General features: G+C 37.0%; 2 protein-coding genes across 3 annotated transcripts; both read right to left on the reverse strand.

The window, feature by feature from the left end:
• Nucleotides 1-6,046: 6,046 nt before the first annotated feature.
• nt5c2l1 (5'-nucleotidase, cytosolic II, like 1) lies at nt 6,047-14,895 on the reverse strand. Its single transcript, XM_032570651.1, has 18 exons — nt 14,651-14,895; nt 13,602-13,675; nt 13,398-13,515; nt 13,199-13,294; nt 12,463-12,554; nt 12,291-12,348; nt 11,315-11,408; nt 11,181-11,234; nt 11,018-11,101; nt 10,904-10,939; nt 10,722-10,829; nt 10,575-10,641; nt 9,134-9,304; nt 9,007-9,058; nt 8,154-8,214; nt 6,751-6,927; nt 6,566-6,653; nt 6,047-6,471 (listed from the first exon to the last, which is right to left on the reverse strand). The coding sequence occupies exons 1-17, from the start codon at nt 14,674-14,676 to the stop codon at nt 6,567-6,569; spliced, it is 1,455 nt and encodes a 484-aa protein (XP_032426542.1). The 5' UTR covers nt 14,677-14,895; the 3' UTR covers nt 6,047-6,471; nt 6,566.
• Nucleotides 14,896-17,258: 2,363 nt separating this feature from the next.
• Nucleotides 17,259-23,782, reverse strand: slc2a11l (solute carrier family 2 member 11, like). 2 transcript variants are annotated; one of them, XM_032569106.1, is made up of 12 exons: nt 22,734-23,782; nt 22,202-22,300; nt 21,810-21,970; nt 21,599-21,723; nt 21,385-21,514; nt 20,273-20,421; nt 19,968-20,155; nt 19,068-19,178; nt 18,723-18,824; nt 18,524-18,599; nt 18,295-18,398; nt 17,259-18,203 (listed from the first exon to the last, which is right to left on the reverse strand). In XM_032569106.1, the coding sequence occupies exons 1-12, from the start codon at nt 22,755-22,757 to the stop codon at nt 17,994-17,996; spliced, it is 1,479 nt and encodes a 492-aa protein (XP_032424997.1). In that variant the 5' UTR covers nt 22,758-23,782; the 3' UTR covers nt 17,259-17,993. The 2 variants fall into 2 exon arrangements, with proteins under 2 accessions (XP_032424997.1, XP_032424996.1); XM_032569105.1 differs by having other exon boundaries at nt 18,295-18,422.
• Nucleotides 23,783-26,991: the final 3,209 nt, after the last annotated feature.

Here is a 26,991-nt window from a genome sequence, read left to right on the forward strand (position 1 = left end):
TTTCAGCGATCAAAGTTGTCTGCTTTTATTTCAGAGATTGTTACACGACTTTTTTCTTTTTGTTACGTTTTATTTATTCTTCTTGTCTTGGAGCTCAGGTGATTTATTTTCCTATTTTTCTTGTTTGTTTGGGGGGTTTTTTTTAGCACCACAGAAAGAAAAGCCAGAGTGTGTGATGGTTCTGTGGATGAAACATATCTGTTAGCTCGCTGAAAGCTGTTAAAAGTGTGTGTACACCCCCCCACCCCTTCTCTCCTTTTTTTGCGTTCATTCCGTTCTCCAACCTCTCTCCCCTCCATCCCCCCATTTCGCCACCAAAATTAGAATGCATGTCATTCACTGCAGAGAATCGTATGGGCCCACATGCTGGGAAATTCCCATTCTCCCAGTGTTGGTGAGGAGGGGAGGTGTATGTGGGAGGAGGGTGCTGTTTAATTTGGGGAAGTTCATTTAACTCCACCAGTGAAAAGTGATATTGTTAATCTGTCACATACTAACTTTTTGCCTCCCACAGATCCACTTGCTTTTACATCTTGAGGTCGAAACTTACAGGAAGAAAAGCTTTAAATAAGACGTTATGATCAAAAGCTGCAGATTTGTGCAGATTTCCAAGTAATGTCACTACTTGCTTGGCTTGTGGATGCATTGTTACCGTTTTTGTTTTTTTTAAGGCATACATCCTTCAAAAGTGGGATAGACGTATGTCATCAGCACATGCGTTAAACAGCATAAAATGTAATCACAAGGTTGTTGTAGTGAAGAGGAGGCTGGTGGGATCCATGTTGTTGTCCACTGCCCTTTTTCTGTTGCACTACTGGACACTGACATGAGCAGTGCAATATTAAAAGGGCATTGGATGATTGAAAAGAAAAGAGACCCACTCTTCATCTTTGCACACTTTGAAACAACACGAGGAGCTTAGAAAGTTGTCCTAACCTTATCGCCTACCTTATCATTTATGATTCAAGTTTTTATGAGACATCTGCCTCTTTAAAAAAAAAAAAAGCCCCACACGTCTTCTTTTCTGCTAAACCTGCACATGGAGTTTCTGAAGGTGTCTTAATGCTATAATACCAATTTTCTTGTGCTTTAACAGAGTTAGTACTTTTCTCGCTCTCTTTTGAATTGTGTTTTATACGTTTGTGCCATGAAAGAGAAATCCTTTTTTGATTAGCACGTGACCACAAAAGCCCAAAGTGTCAACATGATGCAAGTGGAAACCAAGTGATGCTTCAGAATTATTTTCCAGGTTTTTATTGTAATTTTTCTTAAAAGCTTTCAGTAAACAAAGTCAGAATTTTCTACAAATTGTTTGGTTGCATTTGGTCTTTGAAGAGTTAATGTGAGGAAGTATCTTGTTTGATTTGTTATGCACAACAAGAAAATTGAAGCAGCTGGTTTTCAATTTCTGCAAAATTCAAACAACTCTTTGCTTTATCCACTATTTAATTTATATATATATATATATATATATATATATATATATATATATATACAAATAAACGCAATTTTGAGTTTGTCAGTGAGGAACGGCCACGTGCTGACACATGCTGAGGTCAGCTGCTTTGACAATGTTGCACTACTGTACCATCCATTCTAGCAGTGCAATAGTATTGTCATAGCATTTGGCCTCAGTGCTGAAAATAAGGGGCCCATTAAAAAAAAAAAAAATCAGTGTGTGAGGAAGTGGAGCTGATGGCTGATGGCAGGTGGTGGTGCAGAGAGCAGGAGCCTCCTAAAACTGTTTACCCAGTGTGTTGTGTTTACAGACGAGGGTTTACTCCCGCCTGATTGGCTGACACAAGTCCTCAAGGTTTGAACAAAATCAATGTTTTACATTGAAAACCCCGGTTTTAGTCATGCTGAGTTCAGTTAATGACTGAAAATGTCCTAAAAAGAGAGGTGAAAAGAGACTAAAATCATCTGAAACAAACAATCAGGATTCTATTTTTCTGATCAGCCAACCCCCTCCTCCATCCCTTTCCTGCTGTTCTTTATGTGACTGTTGTTCTGTTGTGACATCAAATACTGCCACAGTGTGTATTGATAAGTGGATGGAACAGGAAAAAGAAGCAGAAAGGGGGGGTTGGAGGTCGATGTGTGGCTCTGAGCATCCTCGATGGCAGCAGGTCGGCGGGGGGAGGGGCCCTTCGGCAGGAATGCAGGGCCTTCTCGCTCCCCACCCCTCTTTCTCTTTTTTTTTTTTTGCATTTTGCCTTCTCTTTTCTTTCTCTCTCTCTCTCTTTATCCCCCTGTCGAGATTAGGTGTCAGTGCTCCTGTGTGCCTCGTGTTTGAACCCTCTGGTTAAAGAGCAAAGAAGTTTGTTTGTTTTGATGACTATGCCCACGTTAAAGTGGGTGGACGTATTTAACCGCAGTCCAGTTGCTGTTAAAAGCCACCTTGAGAAGGACACTCAAGTCATTATTAAAAACAGACATGTTCTGTGGGGCCCCTCCGATGGCTGTGCTGCAGTAAAAGGTTAAATTTCCCTTGTTGTTGGGGGGGTCGGGGGGATTTATCTCCCCCAAAACAGGTTACAGATTCTCAGAATCAAATACAAAAAACATTTTATTTGGTATTCTGTTTAGATGGGTTTGCATTGAAAGGAGAAAGCAAAATGGAAAATCTCCACCACTTGACTTGTGTGAAATTCTCTCTGAGTAAAGAACGTGACTTGTTTAGGCTTGCCTTGCAATGCTTGCTGGGAAATCCTGGAATGTGTGGAATGGGGGCCGGTGGTGCTTCTGCAGTTATCTGACTGCACGGAGCAGCAGTGGAGCCCAACATGTCAGCAAGTGTGTTTTCATATGTGCAGCCTTTGAATGAGCTCAAAACTAAGAGATCAGAACGAATCATAACGTTCACAACGTTTGCTCTGGGTTGGGTTGTTGGGATTTAGGTGTACATGTGTGGTTTTTTCTGGCTGCTTTCGAACACTTCATTTTGAAAAATTAATTCACTGTTAAGAGTTTTTTCATCCATCTAAATTAAAATCCTTACATTTCGCAGGGCTGAAAATGATAATCTGTTTTACGCGTGAATGTTTGTTTATTTTTAATGATTATATTTGTTTTGTTACTGTTTTGATTAAATGGGTTTTTTTCTATCTTTTTGAATGAAGACAAATAAAGGTGATGATCTAATTAAGCATTTGTGGAGGCTTTCTTGAGAAAAAAAAAAACTTTTAAGTGAGTAGAACATGCTATGCTAACAACAACCTCAAAATAAAATTCTGAAAAAAAAGATTAGTTTGTACGAAAGTTGATCTAAAAAGTTGAAATCTAAAAAACAAATATAAGTTTTAGAGTTGCATAATTTATTCAAAGGCCTAAAATGCGTCCTATGTTTTAAAAGGATAGAATTAGCAGTTTTGTTTGAATTTTTAGCAGCAGCAAACAATTTTGTAAGCCTTGCTTAATATCATTACATTTTTTGATTCATTATTGCTATTTAGTTTAACTGCAAAGGAATTAAAACTTGACAGAAACAGTAAAATTATGTATTTAATTAAATTAATGGCGTATGGATTTCTGTGAAAAGTCAAGCTTATAAGTACAAAAATGAAGATAATTTTGTGCAAGAAAATCACCCAAATTTACAAAGTGTACTTTAAGAGGATTCTAATAAAGAAAAAAACAATTAAAATAAATACATAAGGATAACATGCAAGTGTCACATCAATGCTGCTTTTCTTGTCTGGATTTTTTTTTTTATGCTTAAAGTCAACGTCTCCCTCTCTAAAAACGAGAGATTCTTTGTGTTTATTCATCATCTGCAAAAAATGATAAAATTAAAACATGCATTGTGTCATCTTGAACCCTGCTGCTCATCTTCTGCATAACTGTGAATATGTGACGTATCTTTGTAATTTAGTTTCTGCTGAGTGCTGCTCAGCTCTCAGAGGAGCACACATGATGTCTGTGGCTTTGGCAGAGAGCAAACTATTATTTATATCATCACCTCGCTTCCCTTTCAGAAAGTTTTCAGGATTTTTTTTTAAGCACTTGGATCTGAAAGAGTGAAATGTGATGCGTTGTGACATTTCTAACACCTAAGCGCTCTTGAGGCTTTAGTTAGTTGGAAAGGAGATATGTGTAGATTAGAAACATGCTAAGTGCCCCCATGATTCATGGAGCACATTAAACAGCTAAGACGTTTGTCAATGTTGTCCAAAGTATATCAGCTCTGCTTACATTTTTTTTTATGGTTACATTTTTCTTTTTCACCTTTTCATAACCTTGAATCTCTAAATTAATAAAACTACATCAAAAGTTAAACTGCTTTTGTTTAATAAAACACATCCTGAGACACAGCAACGAAGTGATTAAAGCAGTCAAAACAGGAGAGATGAAAGATTGGGATTTCTGCATGCAGGAAAATAAAACAGGACAAAATTAACTAAATGATCTAGTGACAATAAATACAGGTGACAAGCAGACAATGGTGACGGGAAATCCAAACAAAGCCAAAAATAGCCCCAGATACAACAAATGAAATCATCTAGGAAATGCATTTGTGTGTGTGTGTGGCCGTGTGTTTATGAAGAAAGAGGCTCTGAGAAAAGGAGAGGAGTTATCACCTCAATGGTATAATTAAATTTAAAAACTGTAAAAGAAGAAGCCGTGCTTATGAATAGATACGTTGTGTTTTTATCCTAACATGTCGCTTCAGACTGAAACAGAAAACAAAATACATCCATAATCTTTAAAAAAAAACAAAAAAACATGCAGTGGCTGGTGTTCGGGAGCAAACAGGAAAACTGTGACACTCCACACACTTCAGTCCTGCAAGATGACTGGATCATTTCCTGTGCGGAGATGGGGGAGAAAAAAACTCTTATATATAATCACACATGAGCTCTGACATCATGCAGGGAGGAGGAGAAGGAGGAGGGAGAGTGTGAATCAGAGTGTGTACCACAGGACCACACAGGTCTACATGAGTGTGTGTGTGTGTGTGTGTGTGTGTCGGTTCATGTACTACACAAGTATCACATTTGATTAGATCACTTTTTGCTTCATGACTGTCTCCCATGATTAGTTTATTGGATGAATGTAAAGGATTGACTGATGCAAAACAAAATTTAAAACGCCTTTGTACATTTAATGCTCAAAACTAAAAGCAATGTTAGTGTTAGTTTTGGGAATCAAATATGTAGATGTTCAATAATTATGAAGAAAATCTGTGTTGAAATGATCCGTATGGTGGAGAGGGGATTAAGTGCCATCTAGTGGATGATCAGATGAACCTAACCCTTGCGGGGTCTCAGTGGTTTGTTCTGATGAGAATCAGAGGCGACTTACGTCCTATCAGCTCTTCAGTCCATCACAGGACAAGACATTAAAAAGTTCACCCTTGTTCCATCTTTAGATTCCTATCAGCAATGTATCAGTTCATTTCCTCAACCACACACCATGAGAATTATACCTACAAAGTTCTCTGCTGGTAAGAGGTTTTAGGGTTTATATTGAGTACCATTCCTCTATTAAACATGCCCTTAGATCCAAAGGCTTGAATTTTAGTCAGACCCGACTAAATTCTACTGGTCATGTTTGGTCAGAATTTCTCTGGCTTATCCAAATATTTTAAAGCAAACTTTGAATGAGCTTCAATATGCTTTTCCTCCAAGAGTTGAGTCTTGATTGTTTATTGTATTATTTTTTTGTTTTTATGGGTAAAACACACCAAGCACTAACTTCACATAGGTCTTTGTACAACTCTTCTGACTTGTTGATTTGACTCTTCTGTCAGATTTATTGAGGCACACCTACTGTATGTGTGTGCTCCTTGGATTGCTACTGACCTCTGGTGAAAATGCAGCGCAATGGGCCATTAGAAACATTTTTACAGAGATCAATTGTTTCTTTGTTTTACTCTGCAACAGTCAATGTAAGTGGTTCTACAAAATAAAGCCATTGTGAACAACTCAAACTCAGTAAAAGACTCAACAGATTTGTATTAAAAATCCTAAATGTTTTGAGCATCAGCATGTATCATTTCCACAAATATGTGGAGTTAATGTAAATGAATGAATAGTCAACAGTATTAACATCAGTGATTTATTGACTTAATTCGGCAGAAGTTGCAGAAACAATAAAAAAATAAATTAAAAAAATTATTTTTGAAAACCATTACACAAATCCTATATTTAAAGCACATTCTGCACCGTTCACATGTTAAAGACTCACATTTACAATAACTACCCTTAACATCCATTCATCCATTATCTATTCCTGCTTTTCCTTGAAGGATGCTTATCTCCAGCGGTCACTGGGTGAATGGGGGGTAAACCCTGGGCGTGTCGCCAGTTCAGCACAGCAATCCCTAACATTTCAGTGTAAACTTTTTTAATCACAAAGCATTATTTATCCAGCAGATGGCGCACTAGGTGGCCGATGTGACAAACCGCCCATCAGTGTGTAGATGCAGACAGGAACCTCCACTATGTTCTGCTTCGTGAAGAAACGCATCTGCGGGGCAACAACAAGAAAAAGACTAATTCAATTGTGACAGAAAACAAAGCAAATATTTATATTTGATTTCAAATCCTTAAAAAATGCAAACCTTAGTTCATTGTGTCTTTGTGGTTGTTCACATTCTGCTGTGTTGAAGGAACGTCTGCAGAGCTTTGGGAAACTGCCTCATGGGGCATCTGAAAAAGAATCAGCCCCAATGAAGAGCTTTTAGCAGGCAACTAAAACACTCACACAAGCTTGTTCTTATTTCAAAAAGGAGGAAGGAACACAGACCAGGACAGGAGGAGCCATGAAGAGGTAATTGAAGGGGTAGTGCAGCAGGTTGATGCAGGTGGAGGAGTACAGATCTGCATAGCGAATCAGCTGACTGGCAAACAGTGTCTGTGTGTAGCCGCTGCGCAGGAGGCTGCCCATCTGGCCGTAGGACATGTCCATTCTGTGGGTCAGAACCTGGGAGCACACAATGAGCAACAATAAAAGCTCAAGAGAACATACATGATGCTTTGCAAAAGCATTAATCTGCTATGAGCTTTTTCACTGGGATTTTATGTAGTGGCTCAACTCATGATAGCGCATATTTCTAAAGTAGATGAAAAATTACATTTGATTTTCAAATATTTTTACAAATACATTTATGAGAGGTGTAGAAGAGTGTTTCTGCACAGTAATCTACACATTTTTAATTGGATTTGGGTCAGAACCATTCCAACACATGTAGGTGATTTGATGTAAATCCTTCGACTGTACAGCTGGGTAAATGCAGAGGGTTGATGCTCACCCTTCAATAGTTTTTCTTTCAAGAGTTAATCAAATTAACCTACATCCTTTCAAGTCTGATCAACACATCCTCCACAGCATGTTACTGCCACCACCATGCTTCATACAATGTTAGCTTTCCTCCACACAGTTCAGTTTTGGCCTTATTTGACCACAGCATCTTCTTTCACATACTTTCTGGATGTTTTTAGGGGAAACATGACTAATATTTGACTTGTCAACAGATTCTCCCACCTGAGCTATAGACCTGCTTATTTTGTACAGAGCTACTGCAGCTTTCTTTGCTGCCTCTCTAATAACACCCTACATGCTTAACCCACCATTTTCGATTAACAGAATGCCTTAGCAGGTTTACTGTTGTCCCATAATCTGTTCAAACATGAATGGTGGGTTTAAATGTGCTCTCTGAGATATTCAAAGCTTTACTCTTTTTCTGAGTAAACTAGATTGCCAACAGATGCAGTTTTGCAATGTTCCGCCAGAAAAAAATATTATAACAATCTTTGAATTTCTGCGCTTATTCCCTGTTTGTAAAATATTATAGGATGTTTAATATTGTTATAAAAAGGAGGAGTTTTTTATTTTTGCCTTATTTTGTTAAGCAGTTGTAGTGATCTTATTGTGCTCATGCAAAAAGGCAATACATATCATTTTAAAAATATTGGGACTAAGTGATCCTACAGAAAGACTCAGATTGTTTTATAATGTTTTCTTCTGGCTCACATTACTTTTCTCCGTCAGCCCTTTCACGTGAAAGTAGGACGGATTAACAAACAGACTGTTTTGGGTGGTTAAGTGGTGCTTAATGAATGTATGAAGGGGCTGAATTCACTTAGCAGCAGCAACAACAAAAAAGGCATAAAAACCAATTCAGTTAAAACCCCATTTGATGACCTTACCTTTATTCTTGTCTGAATGTTGCTGATGTCAGGACACTCTATGCTGCCGCTGTCTAAGTGCCTTTAATCAGAGTAAAAGACGCAATTTTATACCCAAGCAACAAGATCAAAGCAAACAAGCCAATTTAATTGAATTCATATGGTTGTAATCATAAAGTGAAAACGGAAAATTTGACGTTTGTTCTCCATCACCAAGCTGCACCGACATTGTTAGCTGTGCATCAGCTCCCCCTGGTGGCCAAAGTTAAACACCGTCCACCATGCCGATAATGCGAGTGAATCACGCATGACAAATGCTTTTTTTTGTCTTACGAGAACGATAAAAACCGCTCACAACAGTAATAATGTAGAAAAAAGCTAGTCTCCACGTTTACCACTGCATTTAGGAGCTTTTGTGAGGAAAATATGTTAGAATGTATGATAAACTTGATATTATTTTAATAAAACAAGAGTATTCTATGTAAAACAACAATATTCTCACCCTATCCTGTCACCTTGAGTAGGTGGAGAAAAAAGCTAAGCCAACCTTTTTATGAAGGCCTTTAAAAACTGCAAGTGTTGAACATAAAAGCGTAAAAAGAATTAGAAATTTTCAAGTAAAACCAAATTTAATGTTAATAAAGATGCAAAAAATCTCCAGAAAATGTGAATCCATAAGCTTTCTTTCTGTTGAATTTCAGTAAATAAGCACAAGTCCAGGTTAACAAGCTGCAAGCGATATAAAACAAGAAAAACCCTGTTCAATAATCGTCCAGTAAATGTTAATAGTTTGTCATATGGCAGCTATTCACTTTTGATAATTAACTTTTGATCTAGTACTGGTTATTTTGGTCAAATACAAACACACACTTACCTGTACAGTTCAGCCAAGTAGAAGTCAAGATGTTTCAGCTCCTCAAAAAGATCTGAAAATCAAAGAAAAAAAAATGAAATCAACAAATGTGTGACAACACAATAGTAAATAAAGATGAGTTGCTCACTTCTTCTTTCCTCCCACACTTGCAGCTCCTTGGCTAGCTCTGGCACAACAAGAAAGGTCTTCCAGCCTTGACGTTTCTTTGATTTGAGGATGTCTCCGAAAATGTGATCTCCAATATAGAGGATGTCCTTGCCACTGACATCCAGCAGATCGGAGATGATGTCTGACGATCCTGCACAGAGAGAAGAAAATATGAAATAGACTTTCAAGAGAGGCAATGTTCAAAACTTTATGAGTTCCTGGCATCTTTAGCACCAGTGACTTATTTGTTTGTGTTTTTCATTGTGACTCTGTGTCTTTTTTTTTTTCTTTTTTTGTGTTAAATGTGACATGTTTGTGCACCACTCAGTCTATTAGCTTTTTAGCTGCCGATATTTCAATAAACATATTTCATTGGACTATTACAGCTCAAATAATTGGTGATTATTCTCAATTTGAATACACAAAATGCTAAAAAAAAAAAAAAAAAAGACGAAGAAGAAGAAGAAGAAAATAAAACAAAACCATATGAACTAACACTTCTAATTAAGAAATCGTGTTAAATAAATTCGGTAGATTTTCCATGAATAGCTATATTCTGCCCCCTACTGGCTATTGACCGTCTGAGCAGTTTAGCAAGTTTGTAACTGAAAGGCGCTGAGATGTGTCAACGCAAACAAAAATGTTAACACAGAACATAACGACATAGTCTATAAATACAGAAATAAATACATTGTTACATGCACAACATGTTTATTTAAATGCCAACATGTCACTGAGATATTTTATTTTAAAACTAAACTCATATCTGTGGTCTGAATTTAATTATTTATTCTCATTTATATCTAGTAACACAATCAAACACAAATAAAGCAGATAACCTTTTTACTGCGATAACTTGGAGTCTTTTATAAGATAAACAAAAGTTTTCCACATGAGAAGTGAACTAATAATATAATCAACTAACAATTTTTCAAACATGATCAAATCTAAGGTATTAATGTCTTCACCTTGATCTGTAAGGCTTGTAACAACAGGTTTTATCTACCATTAGATACAGAATGAGATAATAGACAAAAACCTGACTGATTCACATTAGAAAAGTAAAATGAGACACTGACTGAATGAATAAGGTGATTATTTAAGCAAAACAGGAAGCAACAACTTGTAACAATGTAAAAATAGAGAATAGTTTTAGAGAAAATTATCATGTCTGGAAGTTTTTTGATGAAGGCTTTAAAGATTCATCCAGCCAACTAGTGTGTTAAACCAAAGGTTGACAAAGGGTCAGTAAAACTGATTTCTAATAATTAAAAATGTAATTAATTTAAAATGAATATAAACCCTTTCATTGAGTGTCGAATAAAGTTCTTCTAACCAAACAACCTCAAGAGAACACACCTATTGGTACTCTTGAGTAATCTTTAAAGTCCATACTCTCTAAATAATGATTTGGTCCTCACCTCCAGAGTAAACTGTACCATGCTGCAGGTCTCCAGTGTAAGTCCCAATGCGCAGCTTTCCTGTGTTCTGCGTGTCCAACATAAAATAACACACTGTTACTAATGCAATTAGTTCCTCAAATCCCTGCCAAGAGACAGTTTTCATACCGTGTCCACTTGTCTCAGCACAGTGCCATCTGCAAAGAACAGAGGCTTCCTGGTATCGACGACAACAAGGTCAAAGAAAGCACGCCACGGCTTTTTGGGGCTTCCAGGCTGCAATAAAACAGAATAAATATTATATTCTTTTCAAGAAAATTAACACACCAAAAAAGGTATTTTAGCCTTACCTTTGGGTTGCTTTCCAGCAGATACTTCATGATAGCCTAACGCAAGAAGGAACATTCAACAATCATGTTAAACTCGGATTTACTCTCAAAGCCATACAGTCCTCATGACCTCACCTCCGTGTAGTTGTAGTCACTATTGGTAGCCAAGAAAATCTTCGCCACCTCTTTAATTCGAGTCAGGAGCACAGGGATGTTTGGCTGTGGTGGAAACATTTGTCTTTTTAGCATTTCAACCATTCAGAACTAAAACGCACTCAGACGAGATCAGTGTACTCACATCTTTGATGACGTACTTCTCCAAATTCTTGATCGTCTGTTCTTTCAGGGTTCCCTATAGAGCAGCAAGTGTTGGCTTTATTATTTAGCATAAAGTACAAGAATAAAAAAAAAATGCTTTTTTTGATGGTTTACTGTGTCATGAATAAAATCCATTGCATCTCGAACATCCTGGAACATGCTTCTGTAGGACATGAACAAGTCTCCATGCTGGAAACCTTTCTGGAGGCTAGGAGAATGAAAGGTACCAACAAAAAAAATGTTCTTTTTAAGCTTGAAATAGAAAGAGTTGTACAGACATTTTCAGAGTTTGCTGCTTCGGATGTTGTTAAGCCATGGAATGGCCGTTATTAGTGGTTATCAGCCCCATTGATTAACTTCAGGCGGTCCCTCCTGGGAGGCTCAGTAGATTGTTATCTACCATTCGTATCGCTGATCACAGCAGCTTATCGCTAACAGAACTTTTTCTTTTCTTTCAGCTTTTTTAAAAAAACATTATTTACAATTTACGTACTAGTTTGAGTAGGATATCAAGAATTTACTACAGATAAATGCCAGATGTATCAGTCATAAGACTTTAATTCGGTATTTAAAAATAACTCAGTAAAGTGTGAAACCGGAGGGTTTTGTGTTGTAGTTAGCTCGATTTAAAAGCTTTATTTACAATTTACCTACTATTTTTGAGTATGATATCAATGATTTACTCCAAATAAATGCAAAATGTAACAACAAAAAAACCCTCCGGTTTTAGACGTTACTGTCATTTTTAAATACCGAATTAAAGTCTTATGACTTTATATACATCTGGCATTTATTTGTAGTAAATTCTTGACATCCTACTCAAACTAGCAAGTATATTGTAAATAAAGGTTTTTTAAAAAAAGCTAAAAATAAAAAAAGTTCCATCAGCGATAAGCTGCTGTGATCAGCGACACGAATGGTAGATAACCTACTGAGCCTCCCAGGGGGCACAGGATGGACCGCCTGAAGCCATTCAACGGGGCTGATAACCACTAATAACGGCCATTCCATGGGTTGATAACATTCTAGGCGGGTGGTTTGCAGCATAAATGAAAGGTGCATTAAGAAACTGATAAGCATGTTCACTCACTTTGAGTATCTGGTGCATCGAGTAAAGAAATCCACCAGACATGCATAAAGGTAAGTCTCTGAAAAAAAGAAAATGAGTTATTTCATGATGTCACACATCTATATATGTAATTGTATGTTTCATTTAGATTTCAGAAATTATGAAATCACATAGAAATGAGTTCATTTCCTACCCGACAGATTGAAGAGGGTGTTAAGAATGTGGAACCTGTCAGTGTCATCTCTTTGGATGAACTTGTTTCGATAGTAGTACTGAATGTCTTCCCTGTGAACCAAACCAGAAAACATGAATCGTTACTGTATCTATCTAGATCGAAAAACTAAGTAAACTGTCCACAAATTAGCAATTTAATTTAATTTAAAGTTGCCTTGTTGTTTGGTTATTATGAACTGAATTTTCTAAAGACTGGGTTTCATTCAGTGTGAATAAAAAGTGTTATTGTAATTTTTTTGCTTTATTGACTGTCTGTGTTGTTGGTTAGTTAGTATAGTTAACTAATTAGCTGGTGATTAAATTGTTAGGTAGCTGAACAGTTGATTGGCTGCTAAATGGTTAAATAGGGAGATAAGTAGTTTGTTGGCCTGTATTTTGATTGAGTAGCTGATTACCCTGTGAGTTGGTATGTTTGGTTGGTTAATTTGTTGATTGATTTGGTAATCCACTGACCAAATGATTGATTAACTGGTTAAATGGATGGTTAATTAAATAACTGCTTGGTTGGTTTGCTAGTTTATTAATGGGAAAACAGTTGATTCATTGATATATAAAATTAAATTAGTTTTTATCCAATATTTTTCTGTTCCCTTCTCATAAAGCATTTATGACTGAAGTGTCCTGAATGAATGAGAATCTACAGCAAGAAGCAATACAACAGTCAGCACTGTTATTCAACTTGACTTTGACCTTACTCTCTAAGGAAGCGGAAACCATGACTGCAAACTAAGATGTTGCCGTTTGAATCCACCTTCAGCAGGTTCCCTAATGTTTTATCAAGGACTATCCCGCTGTCAGGAGACAAGAAGAAAGGGCAAAGAAAGTGAGTTAGACAAACAAATAATTGACTTTTGCTTTGAATGAATAGATGAAGCTTTAGAAACAGAGACTCACCGGGTGGGGAAGCTTGGGTCGTACGTATATCGAAGAATCTCATGAGGGTATCCAATCGACACCATTCTGTCTCTCAATAGCTCAAAGCCCATGCTCTCATAGTCAGGAGATTTATACACTGCAAACAGAGAAGCCGATAGATGACTGGCATTCTGTCAGTGAGTCTGTAATTCTATGATTTTTTAGCCGTATTCCTTCACTTACTTGCCAGTGTATAGTCCATGTCAAAGCCATAGCACTTAATGTTTTCCAGAGTCAGGCTCCTGTTAACAAACACCCTGCAAGTGAACACAATAAATATGGTGAAAAAATAAAGCAAAGAAACGTGTAACATTATATACCTACCTCTCTCTTGGGCATACTATTTTTTATTAAGCAGCCAGATTTCTACATCTTAAAAGTCAAAACTTTCTTTGCAGTTTTTGACCCAAACACCTGCATTATAGTTCTGGTGTTTTGGTTTGGGCCGTTCTGCTGCTGGACGGTGAATCTGCACCTCAGTCTCAAATCTGTTGCAGTCTCGTAACAAGATTAGTTTCAGGATTATCCTGTATTTAGCTAGTTTCGTTTTCTTAACCCCTGCTAAAAAAAAAAAACTGCATCCTTACAAATGATGCTGCCACTACTATGTTTCAGAGTGGCGTTATGTTCAGGATGATGAGCACTGTTAGCATTTTGTAAACAAGCCAACTGTTTGTTTAAATTTACACTCTTCAGTGGCTTGCAGCAAAAGTATAATTTGTGCAATGGTTGTTACTTGATTTTTATGATTTTGCATCATTGTCTTTTTTCCATTGCATTTTTCTAGTTTCAGTTCTTGCATTTAGTTTGGTGTTTGAAATGGTGAAACAACAAATGCTAGTTAATCAGTGTTTTCAGGATCATCTTTTTTTTTCCAAAAATAATGAATGTTAAGACATTTTTCCAGTAATGTGACTACAAAATGGCATCATGTCATCTTCCTCTCAGACTTCCCTCCCAATTCAAACGTGATCTGCACGGCTGCTGTAAATTGTTTACCTACAGCGGCTTGCTTTCTGGGTTTCTTATCTGAACAGGCTGAGAGGACTTTGTTTTTGTTGCGGGAGTTAGTGTAAGTTTCACGCAAACAAGCCAAAGATTAATCAAAATGCTTTTCAAAAAATCGATAGTTACAAAACCTCTTTTTGAGCGAAACAAAAAACAAAAACTTCTTATAAGTTCGTAGCGGAGGTATGGTTGTGTTGTTTTAATGAATCAGAAGCAGAACTCACTTTTTTTCAAAGTCGCTGTTGGCCATTTGCTCCACAAGAGGCCCGCAGGGAAGCTTATCTATCGCGTCCCTCGGAGGAAGCCTACGGTCAGCTGCGGTCAACGCTTCCAGCCCTCAGTCACCTCGGAGGGCTTTAAATGGTCAGAGCTGCCCAAAAGATTGGGTGGGCGTCTCCTTCTCGGTGTTTTTTGTTGACGTGCGCTGTTGACTTTGCGCTTCTGTTTTCCAAACCCATCCAGCATCTCGCCCCTGGCCACATGCGTCGTCCTGTAGCACTTTCAGCTCTGAAGGTTTAGATTGCGTTATCAGTGGCTCGCACATGTACCGGGGCAGCGCGTGCATGCGTAAGTTGGTGGGAGTTCCCCCGATGATTGTCGAAAGACCCCTGACCCGAAGTTCAGCTTGTACCTACAAACCAAAAATGCTTAAGACATTTTGATTTGTGATCTGTTTGGGTTTTTTTTTTACATACAAGAGCTATAAAATCACAAACTTCAATGTATTTCCCTTCGTTTTTGTGGGGTAGACCGATATACAGTACAGACCAAAAGTTTGGATACACAGTTGTGTCCAAACTTTTGGTCTGTACTGTATGTAGCAGATGCTTGTGAAGTGGAATCACCAAAAAACTTTTTTCAAACATCTTAAAAGTGTGGTGTGCACTTATTTTCAGCCCCCTTTCATTTAATGCACTCCAAATTGACTTGCCTTAAAACTTTTAATATCTGATGTGGAACAATGGCTGGAGCGCCCGCCGAAACTTCCCACTGGGAAAGTAGGGGCAACTTTGAGTACTCTTACAACTTGTCAGACTTTGCTGTGGTAGTAAGTTGTGGTGGAAACATGTTTACTTTACACGTCACGCTTGTAAAAGTGCATCTAAAATTAAAAGTTGACCTGGAGTTAATTGCTTTGAAAAGGCTTGGTTGAACAACATGTTCATAAGGCTTTTTTATGTTCGAAAAGTACTTTTTTCTACACATCATATTTTCCCTGCTTTATAGAGAGGTGAGGCGTAAAAATGCCACTTTCCATATTACCTAATTCATTAAAGAAATAGCATTACAAAACCATTGTTTCATTCTTCAGAGGATTGTTTGTGGAAACTTATTTCTAGAGCCTTACGGAAGGAACAAAGCTCTTTATTTGCTACTAATCGCCTGAAAATGTTGGGACTTGTCACTTTCAGATTGTTGTGAGATCTAAGGGACAGAGGGACCTTAATTTGCCTGAAGAATAATATATGAATAACATAAACAAATTAATAAATGTAGAGCTCACTGATGAGATCAACATGGCTCCATTGACTGCCTGACATAAGACTAACTGAAAGATATAGATTATTTATTGCCATAGTAAAAGAGGAAGCAAAATAATAAATTTGAAGTCATGGCTAAATGTAATAACACCCTTGCTGTGTTACTTGAAATTATGAGGAAATGAGGGTCATTAAAAATCAGCACAAGTGACCGTCTCCACTGAAGGAGTCAGATGTCATGAATGATCTTAGAGAAGCAATAATTGCTGCACATCAACACAAGAAGGGTTGGAAGGCCTTTTTCATAGAATTTGATGTCCATCATTCTTCACTAGTAGAAAGTTTCAGACAGCTCCCTATCATCACAGGAGTGGCCATCCCTGCCTGCGGTCAGACAATAAAATAAACCTCAGTAGCTACAGCTCAGGCTTTACAGGCCTAAGGTAACATGTTGAATAATGACAATCATGATATGTGAGCTATAACTAGTACAATGTGACATTTTGGAATGGTTGTCAGAAGAAATGCTCTTTTTAATAAACATTAGATGGCATCTAATCTTGCTCTGTTTGCTAGAAGAATTTACTCAAATGAAGTTAGGTTATTCTAAATTTATTGTGTTTTAAAATAATAGGAACCCTGTTACAGCTACCGGATAAGAAGTGTGTTTAAACACATTTATGATCATTCTTTCCACAGGGCATTTGTGAGGTCAGACACTGATGTTGGACAATAAGCCCCGGCTCGCAGTCTTTACTCAAATTTACCCCAACAGTGCTCCACAAAGTCAAACTCATGACTCTTTAAAAATATTTTAGTTTCTTCCACACCAACCTTGTCACCTCTTGGTGCGAAGTCAAGTTACAATAAGTAGGGGGCATCACCAAACTGGACCCTCAGAGTTTGGAGCACGAAATTGTCTAAAATTTCTTGTTTGATTACTGTTTGCCACTAGTAATCAATCAACTGACTAGCCTTAAATGTTTTAGATCGAGTGTGAAAAAAGTGACTCTAACAGAGACAAACAGAAACTTGTTCAGCTTACTCTGCTGTACAAGTGTTCACAGCTGATCCCCACACAACTTGAGAGAGCTGCAACAAGGAAGAATGAAGAAAACCTGAAGTTTACAGATGCACAAACCTGATAGAAACCAAAGATGCATCTACTACATACTGAAGGCAGTCAATATTCATGCAATCACTTAATTTATATTGCATATTTTTATTTATCTATTGTCATTTTATAGGAATCAATTTTCACTTTGACATTAAACAGCTAAATTTGAGCTGTTTCATGATATTCGTGTAAATGAATATTTAGCAAAAGCAATTAAAAAGTAAAACATCCAAGGAGGTGAAGGCTTTTTTATACTCTTAAAAATAAACTGGAAAAACTAAATCCAAAGGAATGAACATATATAGTAAGTAAAACCTTAACAACAATAATTAACACAACAAAATGATCTTATCATGGCATAAACAAGACATAAATGTAAAACATAAATGACACAAAAAAAAGATCACTTACAAATAAAATCAAAAACCAAATTTCCAAGAAATGTAACATCTTCCTTAATCTCTAACTTTGTCTTCATTCAGCATCACATCACCATGATCTGCCGCTGCTTTTCTTACAAGTCAACCCGACTGAAATGCGGCGATGGGATCTTATGGGAACTTGACATTTAAATGACTGCATTTAAAAGGGATGAAATGTTTCTCCCATGTTTGTATGAACACATTATCTAAGAATTCAACAAACAGAAAGGATGTCACAATCCTATCAATTTTATGAACAAGAACAGAATTTGTATTTTATTCATAATGACAAGTATTGTTTAATACATTTAAACGATGTAATTTTTTAAATTTTGAAATTCACATATTCACGTATGTTTTGAGTAAAAACACTGTACAAGAGCAGAACTATTACAAAGGAAATTTTTGGTGAAATGATTTTTTTTCACTAATATTTCCCTCAAATATCAGTTTCTTTTGCTTACACCTTTTAGTAAAAAACTGAGCACTGAACTAAACTCAAAATATAGCACTTGTATAGTAGCTGTAAGCTTTGCCCAACACTGCATCATAATTTGGTCTCCTGTGCTTTGATTTCACAGATTTTAGATGAGTTTTTCTTCTGTGAGGTTTTATCTTTGGCATGCATCCTGTCAAACTCAGCAGATACTTCCAGCGCTGTTCGAGCTTTGGTCTCCGGCACGTTAAACCTCACGTGAAACCCACAGATGAGGCAAACAGCCAGAAATATGAGGAAGCAAAAATTACCAAGGTTCTCCTGGAAACATTTGAAATGGTAAATTAATTTACAAGCTAACACATCTGAAGTGTGGCTGAGGATACAGACATTTTAATGCTGAGGCACTCACCACCAAGATGGGGAAAAGTGACCCCAGCACAAACAGGGAGATCCAGTTCACTGTGCATCCGACTGTGTAGCCAGCTGATTTAAACGACTGAGTTAAAATATCCCCTGGAAGAGGAACCGTCGTTGCAGCTTAGCATAAAAAAAAAACAACAGAGTAGTAGAAGGTGTTATGGAAAGCTTTTAATTTAGAAATGAGTCAAATATAATGGAGCATTGCAAAACAGACACACCTGGTCCACTGGAAAAGAAGAAAATAAAGAAGAAAACGAGAACCATGCTGCAGTACGGCAGCCACCAGACAGTTTTCTGCAGAGAACAAGAGAATATTTTATCCCTTTTCCTGGTGTCATATCACACAGAGGAACAAATTGTGAAGAAATATACACTAGATAAATCTATTTTGGGTTTTTTTTTTAAATATAAACTCACCTGAAAGTAAACAGTGACAGAGAGGAGGCCCAGAGATGCAGCCATTCCTATGTAACCTCTGAACATCAGGTCCTTTCTGCCCATGCTCTCAATTATCATGAACTGCAAATTTAATATAGATTTAACAGCTTAATGCAATGTTCAGCTCTCACTGACCACATGGAGTCACTATCAACACACACAAACACATTCAGAGTAGCTTAAATTGAAACACAAGATTTAGATGTGATAAAAGGAAGATAAACGTACGATATTAAACATAAGCTGTCAGGATGTTTTACCTAAAGTTACTTAACAGAACAATGTTAATAAATAATAAGTGAAAATCAGTGAAGGAGGACTTACACAGCCTATAGAGGTAGTTAATTCACAGAGGCCTGTCCCCAAGGCAGCGTATGCTAACCTGTGTTCTTGGATCCCTGCAGCTCGAAATACATCAAAAGAGTAAAAATACACCTGAAGAGAAACATTTGAACATGTGAGATTTAATTTAGAACATCACATTTGCGGAGATGCACTGAGAGAAATTAGGTGGGACTGGAATTGTTGGATTTTAAGCTTGACCAGCTGATCAGTGATGGTTTAACTAAAATGTTGATATAATTGTGAAAATCCCTCTTAAGCACATAAAGTGATGCCACCTTTGGATAGTTTTGGACACAAAGGCGTTTCAACATTCCTTATATTTAGAATAAAAGAATAAACAATTTAACAGCCTGAAACCTGTAACTATTTTTGAAAGGATTTTATTTAAAAAATATTTTGTGAGATGATGTGTCATTTTTAGGAGTGGGAAAAAAAGAATAAAAAAGTTAAAAGTGAGCCATAATCTATCATGTATGAAAGTAAATAAGAACTGATACATTTCATTTGAAGTAGTTTTTATCTATAGATACTTCTGCTCTATGACATTACTGTAGATTTTCACTGATGAATAGACAGATAACCGTTAAGTCAGTTAAAATTCTATGTAAATTTATAGTTTTATTTAACAAAAAAACTAAAATGAGCTAAAATCCTAAGGTCAAAATTTCAAAAACTGGTGACAGGAGATCAGAAATCATAAAATCTAATTGGTGCATCTCCTCTTGGGCCCTATTCATTTGGTTGGTTAAAGTCAGTGCAGTGAGTAATTTCATGCTTTGGAAATTCATACAAACACAGATCATCAATTCTGCTCACAATAAAAAGACTCTCTGTATGCAAAGTAAATCAAGGCTATTTGCTTTTGTGAGGGTAACTCACAGCATTGATGCCACTGAACTGCAGCGCGAAGAAGACGATAACAATGGTGAGGAGCTGCCAGCGAACAGTTCGGTTCTGAATTAGCTCCAAAACCGAGCAGCTTCGGATGCTCTGCAGAGCTGCTTTCTCCTCCAGCATCTCTACGACTTCCTTACTGTAATCTTTTTTGCCCCATAGTTTCCTAAAAGCTAAGCAAGAATGAGAAAACGGTGCATTCAGGTGCCACTGCTTGCAAATAGTGACAAAATGAAGGAAAATGTATTGTGGAACAGATCATTTTTGGGCAGGAAAACAGCATATCAAACCATTCTCAGAGGCCTGGAGGTCTCCTCTTTCCAGCAGCAGGAACCTGGGAGACTCTGGCAGGAGAGGCAGAGTGCAGAACTGGAACAATGCAGTGAAGCCATTGAAACCAAGCAGCCAAGGCCAGCTCTTTTCTGTGCCAAGCAACTCTCTGAATAAGGGAAAAAGTCTCTTTGAGATGAAGCAACAGTCAGGTCATCAAACACACAAAGTCAAGAATCATTAACAAGTCCAGTTAAATAAGAAAGCATTCTGTCAGGAGAATAAGGGCTGAATTGGGCCAGAAGTTGACCAACTTAACTTTAGTTATATGTACTGATGTCAATTAAGCATGTTAGATGTAAACACTGATCCATTATTTGCCTGAGAGAAATATCTGATTAATTGAAGCGTCACATTTTGTCAAGATTATGTGATAAAAATATTTTTTCAGCCACAAGAAAGAAATGGATTTTATTTAAGGCTGCTTATTCATTCATTTTCCATCCAGTTCTTGTACCTGAACATATCAGCATACATACCATGTTGGATCAAAGTGCAGACAGGAACTCAGGAGGATCATGATTATAGAAACAATGAAAGGAATTACATAATAACAAGACCGACAACTGAATTCAGCAGACAACGAACAAGACACAAGAAAGAATTTAACTCAACACAAAGGAAAGAGCTAAGATGGAGAGGCCCTAATGAGAAAACACTAAAAATGATCTAAATACAAACACAAGTGACAAGCATATTGTGCAGATTCTGCCCAGGTAGTAGAGGATAGATGAGAAAAAGAGCGGCGAGCGATACAGGGAGCAAATCTAAATAATTTTATAAATATTACGTAATGTTTTCTATGAAAATAATAAAAAAAAAAACATAATCACAATGACAATTATCATATATAAGGGAAAACGTCATTTCACAAGCAAAAGTAAATTTGGTAAAACATTAAAAAAGTCTTTAGTACCAATATTGTAGTATAAAGTTGGCAGAAAGACTTAGCTCCTGAAAATACAGGACTTTTCACACTATTGTATTTCAATGAGGCTCTGTGTCATTAAAATAGACTAAGACATGACCACAGATCCATACTGGATTGTTCATGTGACCCAGTTGAGCTCACCTGATCCCCAGCAGCTGACCACAGAACTTCCCGATGGCTAAAGCAGTCGCAATGGTGACGCCCACCATCGCTCTCAGATTCTTAGGAGAAGATTCGGTGAGATACATCGCTTGCGCTGAAAGACCAACTCCTGAACACGAACCAGTTGCAAAACTCAAACTGTTTGTGAAATAGAATAAATGGAAATATAATGTGGAATGGTTTGGTGGATTACCTGCATTGATGCCGTAGAGAAATCTTCCCACCACTATCATCTCAAAGGAATTGGCTGTTCGGCTTGAGATCATCAATATGGCTCCTAATATAGCCCAAAAATTATTTACTAGAAGACAGCGCTTTCTGGGGAGGAGACAAACACAGGGTGTCTAGTTACAATCAGCAGCATTGAATCAAAACGCTGACTGAAGCTGTAATTGTGTCCCAACCTGCCAAATCTTGAACTGATAGAACTTGCGACCAGTGATCCCAGCAACCCCCCGATGCAGAAAATAGACACTGTGAAGGACCAGATGAGAGACACCTCCCAGTCCATTAGGATTCGATCGTATCTTTCCACACAGCTTTTATTCACCAGCTCTTTTATGAACTGCAATAGGAAAACACACAAGTATTCATAAATTGCACACATCAAAAATAATTTGGTGTCCCAAATCCAACATATCTGGTTAAAAAGACCGAATTCCCTCATCAGCTAATGACCTAATCATTTGATTCAGACGTGGTGACAGAGTGACACATCTAAAAGTTGCAGGACTCCGGTGGTCAAGGAGTTTGTCACCTTTCAAATCCTAACTTTTTTGGAAATCATTCTACTTACTTGAGAGGGGGAAGTCATCACAGAAACACTGAATCCATACTGAAATGTCCCCCCGATGCTGCAGATGAAAATGGCCGCAATGAGGACAGGATAGTTCAGCTGCAGATACACACACCAAACAAAAAATTGTATTGTTAGGTTAAGATCATTAAATTAGTTATTTTAATAGATAAGACACAATAATTATTGGTACTAATAGAAGAAACTACTGTGAAATAACTGAAGACAGTTGTAACAAAAAAGGGAGAGGCAAATATTAAAATTGTAAAGTAAGGCAGTTCATTTGTTCAGCACATTGTCCTAGCTACAGCTCAGGCTTTACAGGCCTAAGGTAACATGTTGAATAATGACAGTCATGATATGTGAGCTGTAACTAATACAATGTGACATTTTGGAATGGTTGTCAGAAGAAATGCTCTTTTTAATAAACATTAGATGGCATCTAATCTTACTCTGTTTGCTAGAAGAATTTACTCAAATGAAATTTCGAAGAAATTCAGAAAAAGACAAAACGTTTTTAAAAATCACTTACGATTTCAGTCAGGTGTTGTGGCATGGTTGCAGTCTGTCGCTATGTGGCTTCTCAATTCATTTGTATTCACTAAGCCCATTTTGTAACCGAGTTCTGAAATGATTTACTTTGTTTTGAGGCCAAAGCAGAATTGTGAAGTAGAGTGACGAAGCAGAAATGCTTTGCTTTTCTACTTGGTTGGAAATGTATTAACCCCATTAACAAATTCTTTCTTCTTTTCTATTTGTCACACCTAAATGTTTCAGATCATCAAGTAAGTTTTGATATCTACCTTAATAACTTATGTAAATGCAAAAAAATTGACCACATTTAAGCTACTTCAAGAGCGCCTTGAGTTCTCATCCAGGAGGTCACAAAACATTTCAACAACTGCAGTCCTCACTAAACAGTTTAGATAGCTGTTCATGATTTAACATCAAGAAAGGGCATCATGGGAAAAATCCACTACTCACTGCAACAAAAAAAATAAATAAATTCAAAGGTCTGCTTCACATTTTCTCGCAACAAAATAATTGATGGAACCAATTACATGGAGTAAAACCAATTTATTCTGCTCCATGAATTCTGCTGCGGCCAGATATCCTGAAGGTCATCGGTTCATGAGATTTAGCTCAAGCACACTTGGGTTATGCAGCAGGAAAATTGTCTGTAGCGCACCATGGAGTCCACTGCGTAACGGCCCTTTAAGTTCAGACTTAAAGGAACAGTATTTTGTAAAATTGACGTTTTGAGGTGTAAGTCATGTTATGAGGTTATTCCCTCATAAAAACATACCTGGAACATTCCCTTGATTCTGTCATGCATAGTCTCCCGTGTCAAACATTCAGCTGTGCAAAACTCTTGGCGGTACCGAGCGCCGCCTTAGAGGATGAAACTCCTCCTCGAAGCTGCAGTTTCCAAGTTACCGAGCTTCCACCTCACTTAGCAGCCCACCCCAACCCAGCTCCTTCAGACTAGCCAGCAGCAATCAGCAAACACCTGGTGGAACTGCACACCTGACAAGCCAGTCATACCAGTTACTTCTCAGTGCAACACTGGGAAAACTTTGCTAAAGGGTTAACAGAGGAGCGATGTTGAGATGACTTCCTGAAAGAGGAGTTTCAGAAAGAGCAGGAGTTTTTAAAGAGACAGACGCCCAATTTCAAGGTGTTAAATTACAAAGTCAGTTTTTTAAAGTCATATTTGATATATACAGCATTGTTGTAACAACTGAAGGCAACAGTTACTTGATTGTGCTATAAGATGGCACTATGTGCCTCTTTAAATCTAATTCAGATGCTGAGACATAACCTTAAACTAACTGTTTAAGGTTATGTCCCCAAAAAAACTTCAGTGTGGCTTAACTAAACACATTCTCGAAAGAACAATAGGCACAAATGCACCCATTGATGCAAAAGCCTCACTGCAAGTTATCATAATTATGGCCACCAAGGGTGGGGAGAAGATTAATACATTTTTCCACATATATGACCAAGATGGTTTAGATCACTTTTACACTTAAAGCTGTATTTAGAAGTGTCACTTCATACTCATGGTTTTAACAAATATCTAAAAAAGAAATGTATTTTATAAAAAGTACATATTTGCAGCTTTAATAACTTAAATCATCATTTGAAAACTGCATTTTGTCTTTTCTTTTTATTTCTCTAATGTTACAATTTTATTCCTCTGGAGCATTTAATTGTGACAAAAATGGCTTCTTTTTTTTTTTACGGCGCTGTGTGTGTGTTCTTGCAACCAAAGTTTATGCAGTTACCCAGTAGAGATGGATGGTTAATTATTACTGGAAGACTTTTAAAAAGGTATACGGTTATTTATTGTCTGGGAGTAAATCTAAGGGAGACTGCAACATTTTCCTCACTTTCTTTCGGATTTAGTAAAACATATTCATTCAAAGCATCAATTTTGAAATATTTAAGATCTTTTAAAACTGATGAAACATTTTAAATGTCTGCTCTATGGTTATTTCAAAACAAAAACGGAGAAAGTTCACTTATATCACACCTGTTTAATCTCAACTATATTTCAGGGTCTGATTTAGCATAATCCAGTTAACAAACTTAATTAAAAATGTCATGCTGTGGAATATTGTGTGATGAGCTGTTTCTTGACTGAGCACTGGGAGATCCTGAGGTGTTGCTTTGAGGATATCATGTTCGGGCCAGAAATAGGCAGAGAAAAAAAAAACGACTTTATACTTTACTGTTAAGAGATCCAGCATGTTAAGCAGCTCTGCTGGGAGTGGTAAATTAGAGCTGCTCATCTTTTACCCTGTGGCAGGAACAGAAAGTGTATTTTTCAGAGCTTGAAGATTAAGAATAGCAGCCCGGAGCTCTTTGCGGATTTATCCAAACTGCTGCTTTCCACATTTTAACGCCCAAATCTGATTCTGATGACAGTCACACGGCGTGAAAAAGAAAACCCCTCTGTTTCGGGTCGAATATTCAGCCACTTCACACTTCTGAAGCTTCAGGTGATAAGAAGACCCATTTCAAAAACATGTGAAGCTGCTTGTGAGGCAATTTCTGGGCAGCAGACAATATCTGGCTTGTTGTAGCCACCAAAGTTCCCACCACACAATGCGGTGATGTTTGATGATGAACAGATGCTTTGCTCATTCAATGTGTTCATATTCAGGCAGAAAAAGATATGATACATTGTTTCTCTATTCAAGTTTCTCTAGGACTGATTGCAACATCTGGTGAGATAGAGGCAGCTGCTAAATAATCATATGTTGTGAGTTTTTTCTTGTTTGTTTTGTTGCAGTTCAGTTACATTAGCAAGCACAGAAATTTGTTTGAAATTAGTTCACACCCTATTTTGAGTTATTAAGAAAGATTAATTTGATCCAAATGAACTCGCACCAGTGAAACTGCAAAAACCAGCCAGTTTCCATCAATCCACTCCTTCTGCTCCTGGCGTTTGATTATACACAGAGAAGAAAATGTGGGTGAGCAAACTGAATATTTTAGTCAGAGGAGGAATTAAGGACTGAAATCAGCAGATTAATTAACAAGATGCATTTCACTTTGTTTCAGGGGAATTGGGGAAACAGATACTGATTATAAATGTTGAAACGGAAACATGATGTTGCACAGATTCATTTTGAACATTTTGGAAAACAGTGAACAAACTAAGCAAAAGAAAAGACATGACTGAAAGGAAATAGTGTGAAATATCAAATTAATCAGCAAAAAACCCAACCTATTTTCAATAATCTTTTTGTCTTTTCTGTTGAATTCTAAGCTAAAGCTGTAGTTTAGTTATAGATTCGGTTTCATGTTGAAGATTTGGGATAAAATTTAATTGGTATTTACAAGCAAAGCTGAAAATAAAAAGTTTAAATTAGATGAAAAAAGGGACTCAAAACCAAGTTTATTTCTCCGCCTGGCACAGGGAGGAGAGGGGGAATCAACCTAAAAATCCCTAAATTTTATTGATTGATAACGGCAGCAAATAGTGACTCCTTGAGGTCGCTGAGTCTCCATAACGATCATTAAGCATTTCTGAGCCCACCTGGATGATTGGGAGGAATGCCAGAAAAGAAAATCTATCCATAATCACAAACGTAAATGCCACTGGGACTTTAATTGGAACAGTGTTGTTATTTATCTTGCTATGCATGCTGTAAGTTACTTAGGTTTTATGTGAGGAAATAAAGTGGTTTTTGTGGAGTCTTATTTTGGTCTCCTGCTGCGCCATTGAAACAATAGAGAGTCATGTATGGTGGAGGATTTGTGATGCTGTGGGCCTCTTTCTTTTTTAAAGGCTTTCTGAGAGCGAGCACCACCGTGAACTTTTCAAAATATCTTCTATCCTCACTAAATATGCTCTGACCTTCAGGGATGTCAAAGGAGAGTCCCACTGATAAAAGCTGCTGGTCATGTTAAAAAAAAGGTAGTAAATTGTTTTTAATTGTTTTTTTGTTTGTTTGTTTGTTTGTTGTTTTTTATACTTTAAGTTTGCTTGGATATAAAAATACAGAATTTATATTCATTTCAAATGCAAAAAAACTACAAGTAAAAACATAAATCTTTTTAAAAGAGAAACAAACAATACACTTAATAATATTACAAATAGTCCTATTCCTTTAATCAGGAATAGTTAGGGCAAAAGAGAGATTTTTTATCTTGTTCTTTTTCTGCTTTGCAATATGAAAACAAAATATGGGTTTAAAGTTGTAAAAAGTAAAAATAGAATGTAGCCATTATAATTTAATATGGCCGGATTATCTAAGTACAAATTTTGACTTGATCCT

The sequence above is a fragment of the Xiphophorus hellerii genome, chromosome 8, assembly GCF_003331165.1.
Source record: "Xiphophorus hellerii strain 12219 chromosome 8, Xiphophorus_hellerii-4.1, whole genome shotgun sequence".
In the NCBI taxonomy this organism is placed as follows: Eukaryota; Metazoa; Chordata; class Actinopteri; order Cyprinodontiformes; family Poeciliidae; genus Xiphophorus; species Xiphophorus hellerii.